Source organism: Apteryx mantelli, chromosome 23 (assembly GCF_036417845.1).
Source record: "Apteryx mantelli isolate bAptMan1 chromosome 23, bAptMan1.hap1, whole genome shotgun sequence".
Taxonomy (NCBI): Eukaryota; Metazoa; Chordata; class Aves; order Apterygiformes; family Apterygidae; genus Apteryx; species Apteryx mantelli.
Window position 1 is genome coordinate 11,320,154 of NC_090000.1, and position 22,900 is coordinate 11,343,053.

General features: G+C 48.7%; 1 protein-coding gene and 1 pseudogene across 1 annotated transcript; both read right to left on the reverse strand.

Moving 5' to 3' along the window:
• Window positions 1-8,585: 8,585 nt before the first annotated feature.
• On the reverse strand, window positions 8,586-9,535 carry LOC136994015 (olfactory receptor 6M1-like; annotated as a pseudogene).
• Window positions 9,536-16,376: 6,841 nt separating this feature from the next.
• LOC136994016 (olfactory receptor 11L1-like) lies at window positions 16,377-17,044 on the reverse strand. Its single transcript, XM_067310050.1, is given in 3 exon segments — window positions 16,377-16,962; window positions 16,964-17,008; window positions 17,010-17,044. Coding segments are annotated over 3 exon segments (666 nt in total).
• Window positions 17,045-22,900: the final 5,856 nt, after the last annotated feature.

The window sequence follows — 22,900 nt, forward strand, 5'->3', positions numbered from 1 at the left end:
TTTTCTGACCTGGAACACCACTTGCAATTCCCTTTCATTCATGCAAATATAACACAAAGGGCTTTCCGTAGTCCGTTAAAGTTAGGGAGGGAGCTTCCATAACTGTGGAGGGTCATGACAGTGTTAAACTGGTGGAAAGTTGCAAGTAGCAAGCAACAGGAGCCTCAGACAAACATACCCAAGGACACCGGTGCAGCTGGGAATGATACATCCTGAGAAAGTACAGATAAACTAGCAGAAGCCAGTGGGAACCAAGGTTAAAGGCAAGACAGCTTTTCTAAACAAGTAGCAAGGTACAAGGCATGATCGCTGCGTGCGTGATCGGCGTAGTGATTGGCTACCTGTGACATAATCTGCATGATGACTGGCTTAGCAAAGTATATCTGCAAAACCGCTGAAGCAGCTAACTTCTTAGTATAAATATGCTCAGATACAAACAATAAATGTCTCAAGATGCACCATGTCTTGAGTCCCTGCCATCAATCCGCCACACATAACTGCCTGTCTTAACTCTTTAAATGCCTTTTCTGCCTCCAGAATCCACACCTCTAAATCTGGTTCACCATCCTCAGTTAACTGGTTTAATACCTTTGCTTTTTCACTAAACCCAGGTATCCAATACCTATTAAATCCTATCGCACCTGAAAAGGCCCTAACCTGCCTTTTCCCCTGAGGGACTGGTATTTCTTGGATTGCTTGTATTCGCTCCAATGATATCAATCTCTCTCCTGACCGAATTATCATTCCCAAATAATTAACTTGCTACTGGCACAAGTGCATTTTGGCAAGAAAGACTTTATGTCCCTTTTCTGCCAGGGCACACAATGTTTTAGTATCTTGCAACCAAATATTACAATCAGTACTCGCAATCAACAAGTCATCTACATATTGTATCAGTTTAGTGCTCTTTTTGACAGCGCAACCATTTGTATATCTCTTTTCAATATTCTCGAGAACAGTGAGGGGGAATCTGCATATCCTGGTGGTAGTCTGCTCCATGCATCCTGCTATCCCTTCCCAAGTAAAGGCAAAAAGGAACTGAGAGTCTTTATGTTCTGGTGTACTACAGAAAGCTGCCGTTAGATCCAAAACAGTAAAACAGCTTGCATCTGCGGGAATTTCTGTAAGGACTTGCATCAGATCAGGGACCACAGGGTGTGGTAGATCCACTATTTTATTAATTGCTCGCAAATCTTGTACAAAGCGGTATACCGGTTTCCCATTTGGGTCCAATTTTGATTTCTTGACAGGCAATACAGGGGTATTACAGGGGGAAGTACATTGAACTACAGTTCCATTCTTCATCAAATCAGCGATCACAAGCTCAATTTCCTGTTCGGCCTCCTGGGAAAGGGGGTACTGTTTTATGGCAAGCCACTCACACTGTTTTACCGAAATTTTCAGAGGCACTGATGCGTTCAGCAGCCCTGCTTCGTTTCCAGACTTTGCCCAAACATGTTCAGGAATATCTTTTAGCTCCCTCGGGATTAACTGTGCTTCCACCACTGCCATCATCTGGCCTATTATTTCTGGCAGTTCTACTATTATACTTGCACCGTCAAATACAATTCTCGCCTGCAATTTTTCCAGTATATCTCTTCCCAAATGGTTTGACTGGGCTGCTTTCCGTTACAGCAAATAGATGATATAAACACCAGGTACCAATTTCTACTAATAAAGGGACAGTAGTCCTCAGAATTTTAGAGTGTCCTTCAATGCCTTGTACTTGTGTTTCTTCTGGACTTAATTCTCCTGAATAGGCAGTTAACATGGAGTAAGTTGCCCTGGTAGCTACTAAAAACTCAGGGTAGTGGCCATTAATTCTTATTAGGGTCCTAGCTCTGTCTCCTACCATTAATTTGCATGCTGCTAGTGATTCAGGTTCCCCTTCCTTCTGTCATTGCTGGGGATCATGCTGCAGAAATTCCTCCATCTCTTCTGCACCTTTATAATCCTGTGATCTCCAAATGGGAGGGTTTCCGAATCTCCCCTCCTCTGGGGCCGAATGGGACAATCTCCTTTCCAATGCCCCCTTTTCATACAATATGCACAGCAATTTGGGTCCAGCTGTCCCCCACCATTCCTGCTCCTCTGGTCCCTCTTCCCTTTTGACCTTGACCTCTCGCATTCATTCCCCTTCCTTTCACCTTTGGAATTCCTCCCAACGCTGCTGCCAACATACTCACTTCCGCTTTTGTCTTTCCATCTCCTTCCTTTCTCTTTCTGACTTTCCATCATATATGTAAGTTGATAATGATACTATCTTTTGTAAATTCTCTGCCTGCCATCCTGGAGCATGTTTTCTAAAATACTCATGGATATCTGGTGCTGCTTGCTGGACAAATGTGCTCACTGCCAGTCTTTCATCAACATTTCCCACAGACATCCCTCTGTAGCATAATAGGTCTTGCCACAAGCGATTCCAAAAATCGCTTGCGTGTTGCTCAGACTTTTGCCTTTCTTCCTGAATGCTTTCCCAGTTAATGCCCATTTGCCCTGCAGCTCTTATCGTTAAAGCTACATTTTGGCATGCCATTTCACATGCTGCCTGGTCATTTGTATTATTATAATCCCAGTTCGGATCTACTCATGGCCAAGGTTGTCGGTTTCCATCTTGATCTGATAACTCCCTGTCCTTTTCCAGTATCCGTTCTCTATCCCCTGGCTGAAATATCTGTTGTAACAATACTTGAACATCCCCCCCAACAAGGGCGGTGTCCCTCTACTATTGTAGAAAACAGTCAAGCTGCCTTCTCCGGGTCTTGCCACACCAGGGACATTTGCTTCACCCATTGAACTAGATCTCCTGGAGCCCATGACTGATAAACATAGGCATGCCAGACGATTGGAGGGGGCTTCTGGCCTGGTGCCACATTTTACCTTTGCTACCAAAACCCCCATGACTCATGCTGACACAGTATTAGTACCTCCCTAGTGAGCGTTGCCACCACAAAGACTGTCAGGTGAACTCACCCTGTGCCAGCTGTGTCAAATGCGGTTCCAGTACTCACCGGACTGGAAGCCCACAGTGCCCCACCAGAGTTGCCAAACTGATAAAATTATCTGTTCTCTTTTGTTCATTCACGGGCACCGGTAGTGAGCAGCAGGAGTCAGATTTCTTAGTTGCTAAGTTTGATTGCTAGCAATAAAGTCCTTCTTGTGGTCCCTGCCAAGCTAATGTAGCTAATCTAGAGAAAGAAGAGGGGAAATCTTGTTCTCCCTGCTCCCTTCTTGATGGCAGACTTTTAGGGTGCAGCCACATGATGGGTGGGATTAATCTCCCCTGAGCATCCCTGTGCTCAGGGCAGCTGTCACGTCTCAGCTAATCATCACAGGCCCTCTTGCTCGCTGGCAAGGAATAGGCCAGAGAAGACCTGGCATGAAGGGTGTGTGGACTGGAGAGGGCCAAACGGTCCAGCAAAGACTTTCCCAAAGCCCTACAGATGTGACCCACTTGGCACCAATTGTCCAGGGAGCCACAGGTCAGTAGGAGAAGTGGATAATTTAAGTATAGACAGAGAGAATGTGACTCTTGAAAAAAATTCCCTGTTCTCAAAACACGTCAGTGGGTCAGGTTAAGCTGAAGTTTCACACCCATCACATCAGGGGTCTACAAGAGGTTTTTTTGATCTGGCATGAGAAGGAGATTCATTTGCCAAATGTCTAGGGCCCTTCACAAGGACGGGATGTGTCCAAGGCATCTTCTCAGCCCTGCAAGATATGGCATAGGAAAAAAAATCACTCTTCTGGAGTGGCAGCTAGAGGCTGCATGGGGTACCTTTGATACTGAAAGTGACACACCCTCTTTGCACACCCTCTGTTTAGGCAATGGCATTCCTCCCCATCCACCCCCAGATATGGTCTGCACAGTCTGTGGTGTCCAACGAGCAATTCAACTCAGGCAAAAGTAAAGACTCCCATTTTCTCAGCTGGAAGTGCTCTGCACTCCTGCCAGGAAGCCACTGCCCTCAGTGACAGGTGCAGTCCCACCGCACCTGAACTGAGCAAACAGAGCAGGGTACTGGTGACAGGCTCCATCAAGAGCCTCCGGGGTGGTGAGGGGACCAACCAGGTCCAGGGTGCATCCAGAGGAGCCCATCCAGAGCAGCATAAAACAAAGACAAAGACAGGACTGGAGACAGGTACACCTACAACATAGCCCCGGACAAGGCTGAGGACCCCAGCTAGAGCTTAAGTGGAGGCCTTGGAGCAAGGGGCAGAGGGTGCGTGAGGGCAGGTCCCCTGTGGGGCTGGTCAGGGCAATTGAAGCCTATTAGTGCATCCAGGACCCTGACACTCCTAGGGGAGATGCTCTGCCTGACTTGTTATTCCTGGGCAAACCAGAAAAAATGGACTAGGGATGTGAAGGTTGAGAGAGTCTGGGCTGCAGTGGCTGTGGAATGGTGGAGATCCAAACCTGGAGAGCAAGGAGAAAGGCAAAGAGCACCACTACAGCCCTGGACATCCAGAGAGCAGATTTTGGCTTGCTCAAGGCTCTGTGTGGCAGGATCCCACATTACACCCCTCTTAGGCAGGGCAGTAATTGAGCGCAGGGCTCAGCCACACAGGCATACCCACCAGCAGCTTATTGGTGTGGGACTATTCCCTTTCATCCCTTTCCTCTCCATTTTCCCAAGCTTTTTCCTCTCTGATTCACCGGGATCCCTCCTCTTCCCTGCCTTTGGCCCTTCCCCTGAACATCACAGAATAAGCTTTCACATTCCCACAGGCTCCTTACAACATCCCAAGAGACATTCTACACAGTTTCCAAAACCCTTTCCAATATTATACAAGAGGTTTGCTTTTTCCCAAGAGACCAGGAATAATTTTGTCTCCTTGTGATCAGTCACAAAGTCCTCCTTGACCTTCTCCAAGGTTACACCGGGGAGGTGCCTGCAGTGCCCATTCGGCAGTGACCCCAGAGCTCTGGTCTCTGTTACTATTTCTGTTATATACTGCTCGTTAGTGTTTGCCTAACTGCATGATTATTTTTTCACTTTTGCAGTCTCTTGTCTTTGCCTTTAATGTTCAGTAGCCATTCACTGCCGATCCTTACAGACTACATGTTCTTACCTTCCAGATATGCGTACAAATGCTACGTAATATTTTTTATGAACATTGGGGCAATAGAACAGAGCACAGTGTTAGCATATTTGTGGATGATTCCAAACTGCAGGGAGCACTCAATAGCCTGGAGGGCTGGCTTGCTCTTCCGAGGGACTCAACATGCTGCAGCATTTGGGCTGACAGAAGCCTCCTGAAATTCAGCCAAGGCAAGTGCAGTGTCCTGCACCTGGGGTGCAATGAGCCCAATAGCCCCTTGCAAAAGTCTGGCTGGGGCCAAGTGGTAAGAGAACAGCTTTGCAGAAGAGGACCTGGGCATCTTGGTGAAGAAGCTGATGAGGAGTCAGCCCTGTGCATCAGTGGCAAAAGGCAACAGCCTGTGGGGCTGTGTTCCTAGGAATGCAGCCAGCAGGCCAAAGGAAGGGGTTATTACCTTCTGTTTGGAAGGTATGAGACCACATGTGGAGTCCTGTATTCATTTGAGGGCTTGCCAGTACCAGAAAGACAAGGACAAATTGGAGTGGGTCCAGCAAACGGCTACCAAAGTGGTCATGAGGAGAGGCCAGACTAAATATGGCTCTGGCTTGGCTTACTCTGCTGGCCAGGGGAGGGAAAGGGAGCCTCTGCTGATGAGCCCACGTGGACAAATGTCCCCCCTGGAGACAGCTATGTCTCCTCCAGTGGCCACCCCTGGTAGCCAGAGCCAGGTGAGAGGAGGGCTCCAGGCAGCCCTGGAGAAGGGCTTCAGGGACGGTTCCTCTCCCCTGAAATGATCCCAGGAAATCAGTCTGCCTCTCTTTTCTGCCAATGATCAGCAAGTCAGTTTAGTAAAGATGTTGTGCAGACGCAAATGGACCTTGGGAGGTCTGCAGTCCACCTTCCTGCTTGAAGCAGGGTGCACACTGAACTCAGGAGAGATTATTCAGGGCTTTGGCCCATTGGGCCATGAAAATCTCCAAGGTCTCTGGGCCCCTGTCCCAGTGCTGGATTGTCCCCTTGGTGATTTTTTGTTTTGTTTTAATTTGTGTCATATTAGTCAGGTGTTACACAACTCAGTGCAAGACCTCAGAGCAGGGGAAGGTGACTTTCATGTCTTTTAGCTTTTCTAAGTTGCTTCCACCCAAGGACACTGTGGATGGTCAATGGGGTCTAACCAGTGATTTCTCAAACCTCAGGGTAGTCACCTCCTTCTTGTTGGATGTGACACCCTCTAGACCCCATTGACTTCTGTGACTGTCTTCCTTTAACAGTAGTGGCACCTTGGGCAGACACAGCTTGAACTAGCTATCTGCATACAAGCATCATGGGGCATTGAAGCTGCTCTAGGTATGAAGATACCTCGGTGGGGCTCTCAGACATGGCAGGAATGACTGAACAGACCTGTGCCTGTCTTGAGGAGGATCAAAGCCAGACGGCACACGTGGTTTTACTGAGGTTAAAATGGGATGCCTATGTTCAGGCAACCAAATACCTCACTGGGACTTTTAGTACTATTTGGGTCTATTTTGCATAGTTTTCAGTATCGCTTTCTCCATAGGAATTTCTTGAGGGCCATTCTCACTTTCTTATTCCTGAGGCTACAGGTGACAGGGTTAACGACTGTCACCGTTAATGGGGGTCACGACTGTGTAAAGCAGGGCAAGGTATTGTCAATGTCTGAAGAACTCCTTGGTCAGCATTTTAAGTGTGCAACCATGGCTGAGTCAAGGTGTAAGCAGGAGGTGGAAATGGCTCCGTGTTTGCCCAGAACTGAAGGCATTTTCAGAAGCGCCCTGATAATTTTGGTGTGAGAAATAAGTGTCAGGAGAAAGGGGAGGATGCTGAACACCAAGATGATGACGTACAACATCACTCAGTTCCAGAAAGTGTCCGCACAGGCTAGTTCCAACTTGGGGGGAGGGAGGGCATGATGAATGGCATGGGATGCACAGAAGGCAAAGTGAACACCTGGTAGGGCTGCCCTACTTGTACTGGTATGACACTCATCCCTGACCCCGACACCAGGCTGACTCAGAGACCTCCACTCATGATGACAGTGTGATGCAGGGAGTCGCAGATGGCCACATAGCAATCCGAGGCCATGGCAGCCAGGAGAAGGCTTTTGGTGTTGCCCTGCAAAACCAAGAAATACAGTTGGGCAGCACAGCCAAGGAAGGAGATCCTGCCATTTTCTGTCGGGAAACCCACCATCATTTTGGGCAGAGCGACTGATATGTAGCCGATCTCCAGGAAGAACAAGTTCATCAGAAAGAAATACATGGGGCTGTGGAGGCTCGAGTCCACCACTGTGATGAGCATGATGAGGCTCTTTCCTGTGAGGACCACAGGGTAGATGATCAGGAAGACTGTGAAGTGCAAGCCCCGTAAGTTGGGACGGCCAGAAAATCTCAGAAGAATGAATCCAGGTCCAGGGGTGTGATTCTCCAAGCCTTTTCTTTCAGGCATTTTCCCTGCACAGAACAATCCAAACAACATACTCACTGGAGGATGGCAATGGAGTGTCCACAATCACTACACACCTCCCTACACTCAAGTGCAGTGAAAGACCGGTACAACATAAGCATACATGTGATTGCAGTACTGGGCAAGCTTGACAACGATTTGTGTGTATGTATGGAAGGCTGACACAAATTGCTTGTTGAGGAAAGGTTTGTAAGGAGAGGCTAGAACAAAAGCCTTGAGCCTGAAAGCCTGTTCTTTGTTGTACGGTACCAGAGAAATTTATTTTTCTTTTTTGAAAATATTTAACTAAAGGCAATGCCCTGCAATAGATGAGAAAAAAGAAGAAAAAGAAGAAAGAGAAGCCAGCTTGAGAAAAGTCTAGCTTATATTCCCTCTCTTGCTCTCATGATATTTGCATTTAATGTTAGCACGTTAGAAAAGAGAAAAGAGAAATGAGAACTGCTGGTTGTGTTTCTCATGCTGTCGGTATCTCCCTTCCAGAAGTCTTCTTAAACTCTGATGCCTCAATGATGAGAACAGCTGGTTAGAAAAGATGTGATAAAAGCATTCAGATCAGCCAAGTGAAAAGCACAGGGTTGTTTTCTCAAGAGAAGACTTGAATTCACAAACACTTGGAGTCGCAACAGTTTTCTGTTTGCTTGTTACTCTCCAGCAGAACACTCTTTATTTGAAAATATGATTATATGATGAAAATTTAGTAAAATTAATAATTACAAATTGACAGCCATTTCTTCTCCCTTTGCTACTCCCTTTTTGGTGGTCTTTCTGTTCCTCTCAGTCTCACAGCCTTTTGGTCAGATTAGGAGACTGTTTTATGCCCAACAGCCACATACCACCACAAGACATCCAGCCCTGTAATCGCTATCTGAAGTCCAGGAGAATTTTGGTGGGGCCTGACACAACAGTGCTGCTGTGAACCTGACCTTTGAGACATGTGCTCATCCACCGCATTGGCCATAACAGGATACTGCCTGCCAAAGTCTGTCAGAAGACATCATGAAAGCAGAGGTCCTGTTGAGATTTTTCAAGGACTGACTTCCTACAAGCCACCATGATTCTCATGGCTTTCTGGCCTCCTTAGCCATCCCCAGGCAGTTGTGCAAAATATTTTTCCAGGCCTCTTTCATCTGCTGATTCCTTAGGCTGAATATGAAGGGATTTAAAAGAGGAGTCATAAGGCTGGAGAGAACAGAGAGGATTTTGTTGAGGTGCACAGAGTTCATCTGGGAAGGCCTGACGTAGAGGAAGATGGAGAGGCCAAAACCTAGGGAAACAGCAGTGAAATGAGAAGCACAAGTGGCAAATGTTTTCTGCCTGCCCTGCACAGACGGGATCTGGAATACGGTCGAAATAATCCAGGCATAGGAGACCACGGTCAATGCCAAGGAGCTGAGGAGCAGGAACAAAGACAGCACAAAATCGATCAGCTCAATAAGCTGGACGTCTGAGCAAGCAAGGTGCAGGAGAGGTGCACTGTCACAGAAGTAGTGGTCGATGACGTTGGGACCACAGTATGGCAGCCTGACTTTCAGGACCACTGACGGCAGGATCCAGATGAAGCCACCCATCCACGCACCTAGGACAAGCTGGCTGCACACCCTTTCCGTCATGATGGTGGGATACCTCAGGGGGTTGCAAATTGCCACATACCGGTCGTAGGACGTGATGGCAAAGAGGATGAACCCCGTTGTAGCCAGGAGGAAAAAAAATAGGATTGGCTAAAGCAGCCAGCAAAGGAGATGGTTTTCTTCTCTGACATGATGTTTGCCAGCATTTTTGGCACCACAGAAGAAGTCACGGAGATGTCAATGAAGGCCAAATTACTGAGGAAGTAATACATGGGAGAACGGAGATGGCAGTCTGTATAGACCAGTACAATGATAAGAGCATTTCCCAGGACAGTCACTAAATAAGCAAGCAGGAACACCACAAAGAAGATGATCTCCACTTCATAGCTGTTTGGAAATCCCACCAGGACAAACTCTGTCACAGCTGTGACATTTCCCATCCAAACGTGTTCTCTGTCATGGCAAGAGTAAGAGAGCAACATATGCAGTTTATTCATTTCAAAGGAAGATCTTTCCTCACCGCTCACATCTCCATTTCCTCCTCTTTCAGCAGTCACAAATATTAGTTATAGCTCTTTGCTTGAAAAAGAAGATTGAATACACAGGCCTTTGCTGCCAAGCTCCTTCAATCTCCCTGTTACCATCAGTCAAAATTACCATCAAATCACAACATGCGATGGATTATTTTCATCCTACATTTCCTGCTTCTGCATTTCCAAGTCATGCATGCACAAAGTAACCAAAATTTACATTTTGCAAGGGAAATACCTTTGCTCCTATGTCTGTGCTTTTGCTCTTACCTTCTGCATGAAGGACACCCCATAGATTTATTTTTGGTAGCTTGCTGAAGATACTTGTGTCCAAGTTCCTGATGAGAGCTTCAGTTCCAGTAACTGCGAGGCAAACTGTGGAGAGACAGAGAGAGCAAAAGCAGACCCTATCCTCCCAGTTTATATTGTAACATCAGAAGAACTGACTTTCTAGCCGAGTTACTCCACAGCCCGCAGGAGGACAAATGCAAAAGAGTAATCTTATGATACAGTGAGTGATAGGACTCAAAGTATTAGAATAAAAAGGTTTTCACTCCTGCTAATGGTATAACCGTGGCTGTGTTGCAGGCTCTGATAAGCTGAGCTCCATGTCGTGAGAACTGAAACATGCTTTCTGTAGTCTGTGTAAGCCTTGGCTACTGATTACTACGGGAATGAGTCTAGTAATCGCAAGAAAACCTAGGCAATTTATGAATTCAAAACCTCCCAGGGAAAGAGGTCCAGAAAGTAATGTTCAGGAGAGTGGCAGAAGTCTTTTTTTTTTTTTTTTTTTTTAATGAAGACAGCACATTTCACAGTGGGCCAATTATACTGGACAGCCTGTCTGAGAAACGACAAAGAAAAAATAATTGGCTCCCTTATAAGCATTTGCACCTCGAAAGCTGGTGATTTCTGACTCAGGGGATTCAGGCAGACAAGTCTCACCTAAAGTTTGCAAGAGTAAAGAACCTTCTCATTTTGAAACTTTTTTCTTCTTCCTCCGCCAAGCCTTCGCGCCCTCATGAAATCCTGGAGAACGAGAGCATTGCCCAATGAATCAGGTCAAAGATGACCTCTTCAAGGGTCCCATCTCTCAGAGAGACCACCGCAATGGGGAGAGTCATCTCACCTAATCTGACATGCTCTGTGGTGTGAATGTCTACTTATGAGCAAACACCCAAGTGTCCCACCATGGGGAATTCCAGGGTTCAGTTCATCTGCCCAGGTTAGGACGGGGCTAGTTGAGGACTAGGCATGTCAGTGCTTTTCTGCACAGGCAGAATCACTGAAGAGGCTCTCCCCCCACTGCAGATGGGTCACGTTGACCCTGGACAGCACTTCAGGCAGCTATCCTTCAGAGCTTATGGTGGTCTTCTGGGCAGTCCTGTTGTGCTCTTGTACAGAAACAAAATAATTCTTTTGTGGGTTTTTTTTGGGGGGGGGGAGGGGGAAGGGGAGGGGCTGTTTTGTTTTGTTACCCTCATAAATAAGAAGAGGGCTCTGACCAAGTGATGCTGAGGCTCAGGCTGTGTGTCCTAGCTTGCTGCATGACAGCCTATAGGGACATTTGAGAGTGTGGGTCTGTTGGGACAGTCTTGCACAACTATCCTATGTGAAGTTAGCCAATAAAACTGGAGGGAATCCTGGGATAAGCTTACCTGGCAATGTGCTCATGCTTTCCCTTGGAGGGGTCCTGCTCCAGAACAAGGCCTCGAGAAGGGCGGTGGCCAGCACATCAAGGGAAGTTGCTACTGCCCCACACTCACAGGTGGCAAGGTTATATTTGGAATACTGATTTAGTTTTGGGCTCTCCAGACCAGGAGGGGTGAGGGAAACATTTGGAGGATCCAGCAGGAAATAGTAAGGGGCCAGCTACAAAGGTTCTTTGACTAAACGTTGAGGGATCTGGACATGTTTAGTCTCGCAAAGAGGAGGCTAAGAAACACTCTTACAGACACCTGCAGCTACCTGAAGGACACTTACAAAGACAACAAAGGCAAAGCCTTCTTGGTAGTGGCTGACGCTACAACAAGGGGCAATAACTGCAAAATGCAGCTTGGGAGGCTCAGGTTGGACATGCGGGAAAAAAAAAAAAAAAAGACTTGGCTAAGCAGGAAAGCCATGGCAGAGCTCCAGTGTAGACAGGCAGCATGCAGGAGGTGGAAGCAGGGGCAGGCTAAAATGGAGCCACTGAGAAATATTGTCCTGGCATATAGAGGTGGTGTTAGGAAAGTCAAAACTCAGCTGAAGTGGAGGCTTTCAAGGAATGTCAAGGGCAATGAGAACAGCTTCTACCAGTACATTGGAGGCTGAGCAAAGAAATGTGGGTCCATTACTGAATGGGACGGGTGACTTAGTGACAGTGAATACAGAAGGCTGAGGTACTCTTCTGCCTTCTTTGCCGCAGCCTGCTCCAGCAGGGTCTCCCAGGCCTTGTTGATCAGTGAAAAGTTTCAGGAAGGTGTAGAATGAGTAGTGGGATTTGAGGGTTGAGTCAGGGATAACTAGGGAGAACTCCACACACCCAGGCCTATAAGGCCCAATGGGCTGAATCAGAGGGTGCTAAGAGAACTGCCCAACACCCTTGCAAGGCATCTATCATCTATGTCTATTGTCTTTAAAATGCTTGGAGATTAGGGGAGAACTGTGGTGAGTGGAGGAAAGCAAATTTTGCACCCACCTTCAGAAAAGACCATAAGGATGATCTGGGGAACCACAGCCCAGTCAGCCTCACTGCGGTGCCTGGGAAAATCTTGGAGCGAGTCATCCTGGAAGACATTTCTGGGCAAATGAAGAAGGTGGTGACTGGGAAGAGTCAGCATGCAGTGGCAAAGGGTACGTCCTGCCTGCCTGACCTGACTGTCTTCCATGACCCAAAGACTGCATTTGTGAAGGAGGAAGAGCACTGGAAGTCATTCACCTTGACTTTAGCAAGGCATTTGACATGGTTTCCAACAACAGTCCTGTATCCAAGTTCGGAAGTTATGGTCTGGATGGCTGGAAAACTACATGTGTGGGGAAAAAAAAGAAAGAAAAGAAAAAAACATTGGGATGATCAAGCTCAGAGAATACTCATAATCAACTGAGAGGACTACAACTCTGACAATGGCATACCTCAGGGGTGTATCCTGGGACATGTGCTTTTTATCATCTTTAGCAATGACCTGTATCAATGGGAGAGGTGACAGAGCGCTTGCTCATCACGTTGGCAGGTGACATTAAATAGGGGGGACCAGGTTCTTCACAGTGATGTATGGTGGGAAGAGGAATGGCAATGGGCATAAACTGAAAGAAGAGAGCTCTGAAGAGGTTGTCCAGAGAGGTCGTGCAGTCTTCATCCTTCATAAAGACAAGACTTGATGAAGCCCTTGAGCAACCTTGCCTTGTCTTTGAGCAAGAGGTTGGACTAGAGGTATCTTGAGGTCCCTTCAGCTGGGTTATGTGATGAAAGGCTCATCTCCACACACGGGAAGGAGCACAGAGGAACAATGAGAGATGAGGGAACCTGAGTAAGCTGAGCAGAGGAACAAAGCCCTCACCTGGCTCTTCCCAGGGCTGCCACAGGAGAGTAGTCAGTCTCATTGTCCAGGTATGAAACCAACCCGATGAGTCAACAGAAAGGCTCTCCGGAGCGCCTTACCACCATGAGCAGGGGTTCACTACCTATGGTGGTATGGGACACATTATGGGATGCAGGGAAGAGTATTCTGGGATTGCACAAGACTTATGATAGGATGTTTAGGGGAAGAACCAAAGGTGGGGAAAGGGATTGATCGAGGTGGTTTGGGGAGGAACAAGTGTTGGAAAACAGAAAGAAAAGGGGACTGTCCAGGGATGTTATATGGCCACCACCTCCAGCAGGCTCCAGGACCCAGGGATTCCTTGTGCCTGGACTCTGGAGCCCAGGCCAGTGTGCCTGGGCTCCCGGAGGTCTCTCTGTCCCAGGCCAATGGATGAAGCTGCTGCTCTCCCTTTTGCAGGTTCCACGAGAAGCGAGACTGAGCGTGTATCCCAGAGACACATACACAAATGCACACACATGTGCATGCACACAGAGGACACCAACATGGCCTGCTACACAGACTGGCACAGACATAGCGCTGCCTTCAACACCACCCACATGTAGCACCACCAAAACTCACACAAAACATAAGTACAGATGGCCAAGTCGCCTTCCTCCTCTCCAGCAAGTAAAGACTGAAGGTCAATAGGGAAAGCACACACCCCCTCACTCTCGAGTTCACAAGCACATGCACACTCACGGCTCCCTTGAATATCAGCATGGCCCCTCTGTCCATCTGATATCCCTGCCCAGATCGTGAGCCCCTTACCCTCTATATGGGCATCCTCCCTGCCAGCTAGTCCAGCTTGAAGTTTTTTAGCAAATTACACACACACACAGAGCAGGTTAGGGAGAAATGTAAACACTCTACCCACCCCCAGCAGCTGATGGCCTGGCACATGGGCACTGTGACCTGTGGTCCCTGCTCCAGCTGCTGATGCTGAGACTCTCCCTGTACTTTCACCCCAGCCCCGCCAGTAGCTGACCTACAGGACACATGGGCCCTATGACTCCTGGTCCTGCTCCAGTGGCTGATCTCTCTTGCTCCACAAACATGGGGGCTGCCGTCACCCAAGGTCTGACTGCAGTTGCTGGCACCAAATTCACACTCTCTTGTCTCTCCAGTTGCTGGCACCTAGACCTTACAGCACTCACAAATGGGAGAGTGAGATTACAGGGAAAGATAGTTAAAAAAGGATTTAACAGCAACATAAAAAGCATTTAATAGCAACATAGGATAGACTGTGGAGATCAGGATCAGGGCTCGGTCAGACAAGCATACTGACCATCAGCTACTTATATGTAATCAACCATTTGTATATCCCCTCCTCTCTAGTCCCTCCTCCTTATTCCTCCCTGATTCCCTTCCCTAAAACATTCCTTGCTCAGTTTTGCATAATCCCACAAGCACCCTTCAAATATCCAAAATCTTCATTTCTTCTTTCCCTCTTCTTATCCGTTACAAAGTCCAGGTTGGCCTTCTCCAAGCTGTGCCTGTAGTTTCTTCCTGGCCCTTCAATTAGTGACTGGGGACTTTCGGTCTTTGTCATTGTCTCTGTTATCCCTTGCCTAGCAGGTGTGTGTTTGGTTAAGTACTTCCTCCTTTACTTATTATCCCTTTTGCACTGAGAAGGTCCTTGATCAGAAAACCTTAATGAGGCTAATGCTCTCATATTCTACCCACCCTTACATCAGCCAGACAACCATACTGAGCAGCAGCTTGTTGACACAGGAACCTCTCCCTTTCTTTGCCCCCCCTAGCTCCACCTTCCCATTCTTGCTCTTCCTGATTCTCCTTGATCCCCTCCTTTCCCTGCCTTTGGTCCTTCGCTGGAACATCCCAGTGCAGTCCCACAATACCCATTAAACATCACAGAACAATTTTTACACAGTCCCACAAACCTGCTCCAATATGCCACAAGGAATTTGTTCTTTCCCAGGCAACCCCAGACGATTTTGTTTTCTTGTGATCAGTTACAGAGCAGTGCTTGACCCTCTGCAGGGCTACACTGGGAAGGTTCCCTCAAAGCCCAGCCATCAGTGACCGAGAGCTCTGGTCTCTGTTACCTACTGTTTGGTACTTGGGAGGGCTGGTTGCCATTCATGGGGACCTCATCACACTGTAGATTTGGGCTGAGAGAAGCCTGCTGAAATTCAGCCAAGGAAAGGGCAGAGTCCTGCACCTGAGGTGGAATAACTCCAATGGCTCCATACCCAAAGGTGGGCTGGGGGCTGACTGGTGAGAGAGCAGCTTTGTAGAAGAGGACCTGTGCCTTCTGTGAGGAAGCTGAAGAGGATTCAGCAGTGTGCCCTGGCAGCAAACACCATCAAGCAGAATGTGACACCCAAGGTCTCATACTATAGACAGACAAAGGAGTTGAGATGTGGGGAGAACCTGCCCCCTAAGCCCACCCTTGCCCTGAGTTCTGGAGGACCTTGGTAAAAGTTTTCCACAGAGAAGGATGTCTGGGGAGGGAATCCTGATACTCCAAGGGTAAAGGAGCTAGGAGGGAGGATGGCTGTCCCCATCTCCCTACAAGAAGGTGGTGGACAAGGAGCAGAGCTGCAGCTGGAGCCAGAGGAACACAGCTGGAGTGGGGGCTCCCTGATCCCTCAGTGGATGGGGAAGGGGAGGGTGTGGGGGAGGGATATCCAGGTGTTGCTTGCGCCTCTCTTTTTAGCCCTCACCAGCAAGAACTGCCTCCCCCACCGCAGCTTCTTCATCTCCTCTTTGAGCAGAAGAAAGCATGGCTTCTCACCCAGCTCGCCCATCTGCTGCATCCCCAGCCGGTCCCTGAGGCTGTGCCAGGCCAGAGGAGGGAACAGAGGTGAGGCTGGTTTAACCCAACTAAACCCCCAAACAGAAAGGGCACATCTTTTCTTGGAAGTCCAGAGAAAGGAGACATTCACTGTGTACTGATATGCCAGCTTTTACCTTGCAAGTGTGCAAGAGGGGGATAGATGGCTGCCATCCCAGAGACCCACAGCATGAAAGATCCCATTTCAACAGTTCATTTCAACAGCTGGCACAGGTAAAACCACCATGCTGTTTATTATCTCTCCCCCTCCACACCCCCTCCCAAAAAAAAAAAAGGCAAACAAATGACATTTTTAACTTTCTCTTCTACATAAGTACATTTCGTCCCAAGGACCTTTCCCTTTCATCGCCTTGCCACTCCACAAGCAGACTCAATGCCAGGCACTTCCAAAGAGGTCCCAAGCACCTAGTGCTAGACTTTCCAAAAGAGCTGGAAGTTGTTTGTGACCAGCGTCAGCAAAGCAGCGTGAGCTCTGGGTGCCACCCAAATCTCTCCTGAGCACTTTCCTCAGGGCCTCCCTGACCTCCCTGTTCCACAGGCTGTACATGAGGGGATTGAGGAGGGACGTAAGGATCGTGTAGAAAAAGGAGAGCACTTTGTTCAGCGCTCTCAGCTTGGGTTTTCTGGGCAGCATGTAGCCAATGATGAGGGTGCCATAGAAAACAGAGATGACAGTGAGGTGAGAGGAACAGGTGGAGAAGGCCTTCTGCCTGCCCATGCTGGATGGGATCCTCAGGATGGCACCTATGATGCATGTGTAAGAGGCCAGTGTGAACAGGAAGGGGAATACTACATCCAAACAGCCATATAGGAAAGCAATGAGCCTGACCTTCCTGGTTTCACTGCAGGAAATCTCCAGCAAAGCGGTAAGCTCACAGAAGAAGTGGTCAGTTGCTCTGGGGCCACAGAACTTCCGCTGGGACAAGAGGTGACTATGGCAGAGCGCAGCGAACCCCTAGCCAGGACCCAGCTGCCATCTGGAGACAGACCTTTCATGTCCTAAGGCTTGCATGTGGCCAAGTACTGATCGTAGGACATGGCTGCCAGCAGGTAACATTCAGTAGCTGCAAAACTGCCAAAGAAATAGAGCTGTGCCATACAGCCGTGAGCAGAGATTGTCCTGTCCCTGGTCATAAAGCTGGCCAGCAGCCCAGGCAGGATGGTGGAGCTGTAGCAGGTCTCCGAGGAGGACAGATTGCCCAGGAAGAAGTACCTGGGGGTGTGCAGATGCTGATCTGTCACGATAAGCAGAACAATGAGGATGTTCCCAACCATGGACACTGAGTAGATTAGAAGTGAGAGGAGGAAGAGTGGTGTCTGGAGTGTGGGGACATTGCCCATTCCAAGCAGGAGGAACTCCATCAGTGATGTCCCATTGTCCCATTCCCATTTCTCTATCAGCATCGCAGATCTGTCTTCCTTTTTCCCACTTTCAAGAGGGGTTCTGAAAAAAAAAAGAGTATTTATTTCTGTACCTGGTTTAAAATATGGAGAGGAAGCTTTTGCTAGAAGAACAGTCACGTGATCCTGAACCCGGAAGGGGAAAAAAAAACCAAAAAAGCAGAGAATCACAGAATCACAGAACAGATGAAGTTGGAAGGGACCTCTGGAGATCATCTGGTCCAGTCCACCTGCGCAGGTAGCATCAGCTAGAGCAGGTTGCCCAGAACCACATCCAGTTGGGCATGGAACAGCTACAAGGGTAGAAACTCCACAACTTCTCTGAGAAACGTTTTCCAGTTTCAACCACCCTCACAGTGAAGAAATGTTTTCCCATGTTCAGACGAAATTTCGTGCATTTCAGTTTGTGCCCATTGCCTCTTGTTCCTGTCACTGGGCACCACTGAGAAGAATCTGGCCCCGTCCTCTTTACACCCTCCTTTCAGATATTTCTACGTATTGATAAGGCCCTCCCTCAGCCCTCTCTTCTCCAGGCTAAACAGTCCTAGCTCTCTCAGCCTCTCCTTGTATAAGAGAAGCTCCAGTCCCTTAATCATCTTTGTGGCCCTTCACTGGACTCGCTCCAATAAATCTACATTTTTCTTTTACTGGGGAGCCCAGAACTGCACCCAGCACTCCAGATGTGGCCTCATGCATGCTGAGTACAGGGGAAAGATCACCTTCCTCGGCCTGCTGACAACAATCTTCCTAATGCACCCCAGCGTAGCATTATCTTTCTTTGCCACAATGGCACACTGCTGGCCCCTGGTCAATTTGGTGTCCACCAGAACCCCCAGGTTCTTCTCTGCAAAGCTGCTCTCCAGCATGTCAGCCCCCACCCTGTACTGGTGCAAGGGGTTATTTCTCCCTATGTGCAGAGCTTGGCATTTCCCCTTGTTGACCTTCCTGAGGTTCCTCCCTGCCCATTTCTCCAGCCTGTCCAGGTCCCTGTGAATGGCAACACAGCCATCCAGTGTACCAGCCACTCCTCCCATCTCTGTATCACCTGCAAAGTTGCTGTGAGTGCATTTGGTCCCATCATCCAGGTCATTAATGAAGATGTTAAACCATAGTGGACGCAGTATTGATCCCTGGGGGACACCACTAGTGACTGGCCTCCAGCTGGACTTTGTGCCACTGATCACAATGCTCTGAGCCCAGCAGTTCAGGCAGTTTTTTAGCACCTCACTGACCACTTTTCTAGCCTGCACTTCGTCAAGTTGTCTATGAAGCTGTTAGGGCAGACAGTATCAAAAGCCTTAGTTAAGCAGAGATAAACAACTTCACTGCTGATGGACTGACAACCACTGAGGTTCCCTTAATGGACTCCATGATGAGAAACAGGGTTTTCCAGAGAGGAGGACCGCTCATCTGAGGAGCATCCCCTTCTGACCATACCCAGGAGCTGCTCCATTGAGTTATTTATTTCATACTGTGACATTAACAGAGAATTTTTAGGTGCTCGGGCTGAAACAGCCTTTTTTCCCATGTTCAGAGTTAGTCCCTGTGGCACCCAGCTGAGATGTCAGGGACAGAAATCCTTCTGCTCTAGGGCTGAAAAAAGTGTCTCAGAGAGGGGGAAAAAAGAAATCCCACTCCCCAAAAGGATACCTCAATGAAAGCATGTTATGCCAGGCACCTTTTCTCCTTACAAGAGAAGAATCAGCCCTGCAAAGGCTGGGAGGTCTTGGTGCTCTGAAGTTCTTACTTTAGGAGGAGGAAATAGCCTCCCTGGACAGGCCATCTCTTTCCAGTGACATAGCTCAGGTCAAGGGTTTCAAGTTGACATGCACCAGGGACCTCACAGTGAACTGTCTGAGCAGATACCTAAAATTTACCTGTTTGAGGCTGGGAACGAGGAGGGGGAGTCCACAGGGTGCTGAGGGCGAGGAGGGGCAGGAGCAGGGTCAGGCCGTGGTGAAAGCCCAGGACATGCCTGAGTGCATGGCTGCAGAAAGCCCGTGCCTGAGACACACAGCCCTCTGCCTGATGCCCTTCCTCAGCTTTTCACAACAACAGGGAAGGAGAAAGTCATTTCCCTTATGATTCCCTTCACCTACCATTAGACCTTTTGCAGTGACTTACAGATACCAAAGGCAGACAGCCAGCTTGCCCACAAAGTTCCTGGGAGGGATGAGCCCATCCAAACAGCCATTCCCCTAAACTGACTTAACACTCACCGCCTCAACTGGGGTGAATTGATTCTGGATGTGATAATGACAGGCAGGGTTAGGAGAGGTCACCAGCACTGGATGTGGCACTCTAGCTGTGGTCTAACGAGCACTGAGTAATGGGGGATGATCACTTCCCTCGATCTCCTGACCATGTTCCTGTGCACACAACTCAGGAGGTTGTCAGCCGCCTTTGCTGCCAGGGCACACTGCTGGCTCACGTTCACTTTGCTGTGCACCAGGACCCCCAGGGCCTTTTCCACAGAGCAGTTCCTGGCGAGTCTGCTGTCATGGCCCTGGGGGCAATAACAGGCCTTCATGGCCCTGAACAGACTCACCAGGGGCCCCCACACACCCGCCCTGCCCACAGCCTAGGGGCCCCATCTAAGCTCAGGCGTGGGCCACCTTGAACTGCGTTGTAGGTGTGCCTGTCTGCAGCTGTAGCTGTACCTATTCCTGGCCATGGACCCTGTTAATCCAGACTCTGACTCGTGGCCTCACTTTCCATCTTGACCTCGGGCCTACCTCATCTCTTTGGCCCTGCCCTGCCATTACAGGGCTTTGTTTGACCCTGGTTACTGTCACTGGAGCTGATCCTGATTTTTTTGACTTGTGTTCCCAGATTGACCACAGACCTTCCTCATCACCAGGAACTTTCCTGACGATCTGGAGTCGTGCTTGAAGCTGGCTACCATCTCCAGGTCTGCCCTGCTCGCCTTGCTTGGGTTCGGTGGGGCTTGGCCCTGGCTGGTGAGTCCACTGCCCTCCCAGATATGTTATCACTCTTGGCTCCCAGCTCCTCATCCCTTCGGGAGCAGCCAGCCCTTGCTGTTCCCTGAAATCTGTCCCCAGGCTGGAGTGTTGCAAGAGGCTTTTACTTCCCAGGGGCAAGATTTGGCATTTCTCTCTGTTGAATTTCATATGATTGCACGCTGCCTTGTCCTCCAGACTGTCGAGGTCCCTCTGCTTGGCTGCCCTGTCTCTGAGCATAGTAACTGGCACCTGCCCCACCCCAGTTTGTCCTCCTCTGCAGACCTCCTCTAGGTTCAGTGTTAAGATGTAAAACGAGACAAATACCAGGATAGACCTCTGCGGGACTAGACTTCTAAAGGGCCCCCAGGTAGTATACGATGAATCACAAGCTCTGTTGTGAGCCCTGTCAGCCAAGTAGTGTTTTATTCCTCTGGTTGTCCATCCATCCAGACCATCAAATCCTGACGTGAGAGACCATGTCAAAAGCCTTGTTAAAGACAAGGTGAGTGACATCTGCTGCTCTTCCCTCTTCCACTAATCCAGTTCTTTTAACCTAGAAGGCAATCAGGTTGGTGGGGCATTAGTTAAACTTGGGAAACCGTGCTGACTGTTACCACTCCCATTCTTTTCCATGTGCTCACAAATGTCTTTCAAGAGGACTCACGCCATGATTTTCCAAGGCACTGGAGTGAGGCTGACCAGCCTGTGGCTCCTTAGAGCCTTAAAAGCATGATGAAAAGAATGGCTGGTTCTGAAGATGGATTCAAATTTTGCCTTCCTCCAGTCATTGGGTATGCCTGCTCTCATCTCCAGCACCTCTCAAAACTGACAGAGAACATCCTTGCAAGGACTTTGGTGACACCTGTCAGCATGGTTGGTTGCAGCCTGTCAGGTCCCATTGATTTGAGAGGTTGAGTTCTCATAACTCATCCCTTACTCAGGCCTCGTCCACTGCTATTCATACTTCTCCTTGAAGCCTTTCACTAATCTCAGAGGAGTCCCTCAGACTTCTGCGTGTCTGCTGTCACTAAGGCACCCACTCCATTCAGCAATGGGTCAGTCTTCCCTTGTTCAGCCTTTCACTGCTGTCAAGGGATGCCCCTGACATTCTTTAAAAGTCTCAGCTTTAGCTTTGCCTTTCCTGACAACCCCTCCATACTTGGGCCAGGTTTCTCAGGTCCCCTTTGTAGCTTCTTCCTGCCTCCACCTCCAGCATGCTGCCTGTTTGCATTGGAGCTCCACCCCAGCTGTCCCCCACCTGCCTTAAGGGAGGAGGAAACATTTCACATGGGGCAGTTTTCACATGCCCTGAAGGCCAGAAGCTCTTGGAAGGGGAAACCGCCAGTGCAGTAAGCTTCCATGGCAAAGGCTTTGGGGGTGATCTGATCTAACACCCACCCCAAAATGAGGAAGGTCTCGCCCCCATAGACAGAGCCCTTTCATCCTGTGGAAAACAAACCAACCAACCAACCAACCAACCAGTCTCTTTTGGAAAAGGAAATCCACAATCACCTTCCTTCATCAAAGCAGCTAGTCCCTCACCCAAGACCGTGTCTCCGTGTCCTGGTTCTGTCTTGAAAACTATGAAGGGGGGATTTTCCTGTCCCTCCTTCTCCCCTTGCCCCTCAAAGTGTGCTGATGTCTCCCCTCCTCCTTGTCGTGCTTTTGAATCACCAGCAGGAATTTGATGGTCAGAAACCTTCTGGCTCAGAGGCAAGAACAGATAGATTAGATACAGCTATAGATACAGCTATAGATATAGATAAATATCAAGAATCAGAGTGAACTCTGCCCTAAAATCACTGCCCTGAAGTTGTCATAAATGTGACGCAAATGTGGTGCTATGCTGACCACAGCTTAGTTTTCAGCACAAAAAATAAGCTCTGAGTGCTTGAGACAGTACTCACTGTCATATGCGCATCTGGCAGAAGTGGTTGCAAGAGGCCATTTATCTTCTGAAAGGAAACTTTGGAAGTTTTCCTTATTTTGTCAATTTGGAAAGGTAAGGACTCTGGCACTGCCACTCAAAAGAGTACCTCTGAGCGTTCCGTCATGGCAAGACCATTTCCTTGTTAACTATGCCAGAGAAAAAAGTCCCATCGTGTCCAAATTGCTCTCTGTGGACTTCTCCTGGATGTCAGCCCCGGCTGCCTTGCTTCAGGGCCTGGGGCAGTGGGCGGTGTGCAGGGTGCACCAGAGATCCCCAAGGCAGTGAGCACTTTGGCAGGGAGAAATCAGGACCGCCTGCCCTCCCTTCCCCAATATTTCACTGGAAAGGACTGGGATTAATTGGATGTTTAATGAAGGGCTATTTGGGGGATACCACTGCATTACAAGCTAAGAGTTCCTAGGATCCTACCACATTAGAAGAAAAGAGTGTTTGCACCAACTGTGTGTGCTGGACTGGTAGTATCCCCCCAATTAGCCTTTGCTAACAGGAAAGAGAGGCACTACTATGCCTCTTGTCTAATAAAACTTGGGATTGGACAAATCTCAGAAGTGTGATCTTCCAGAAATTATTCCAAGGAAG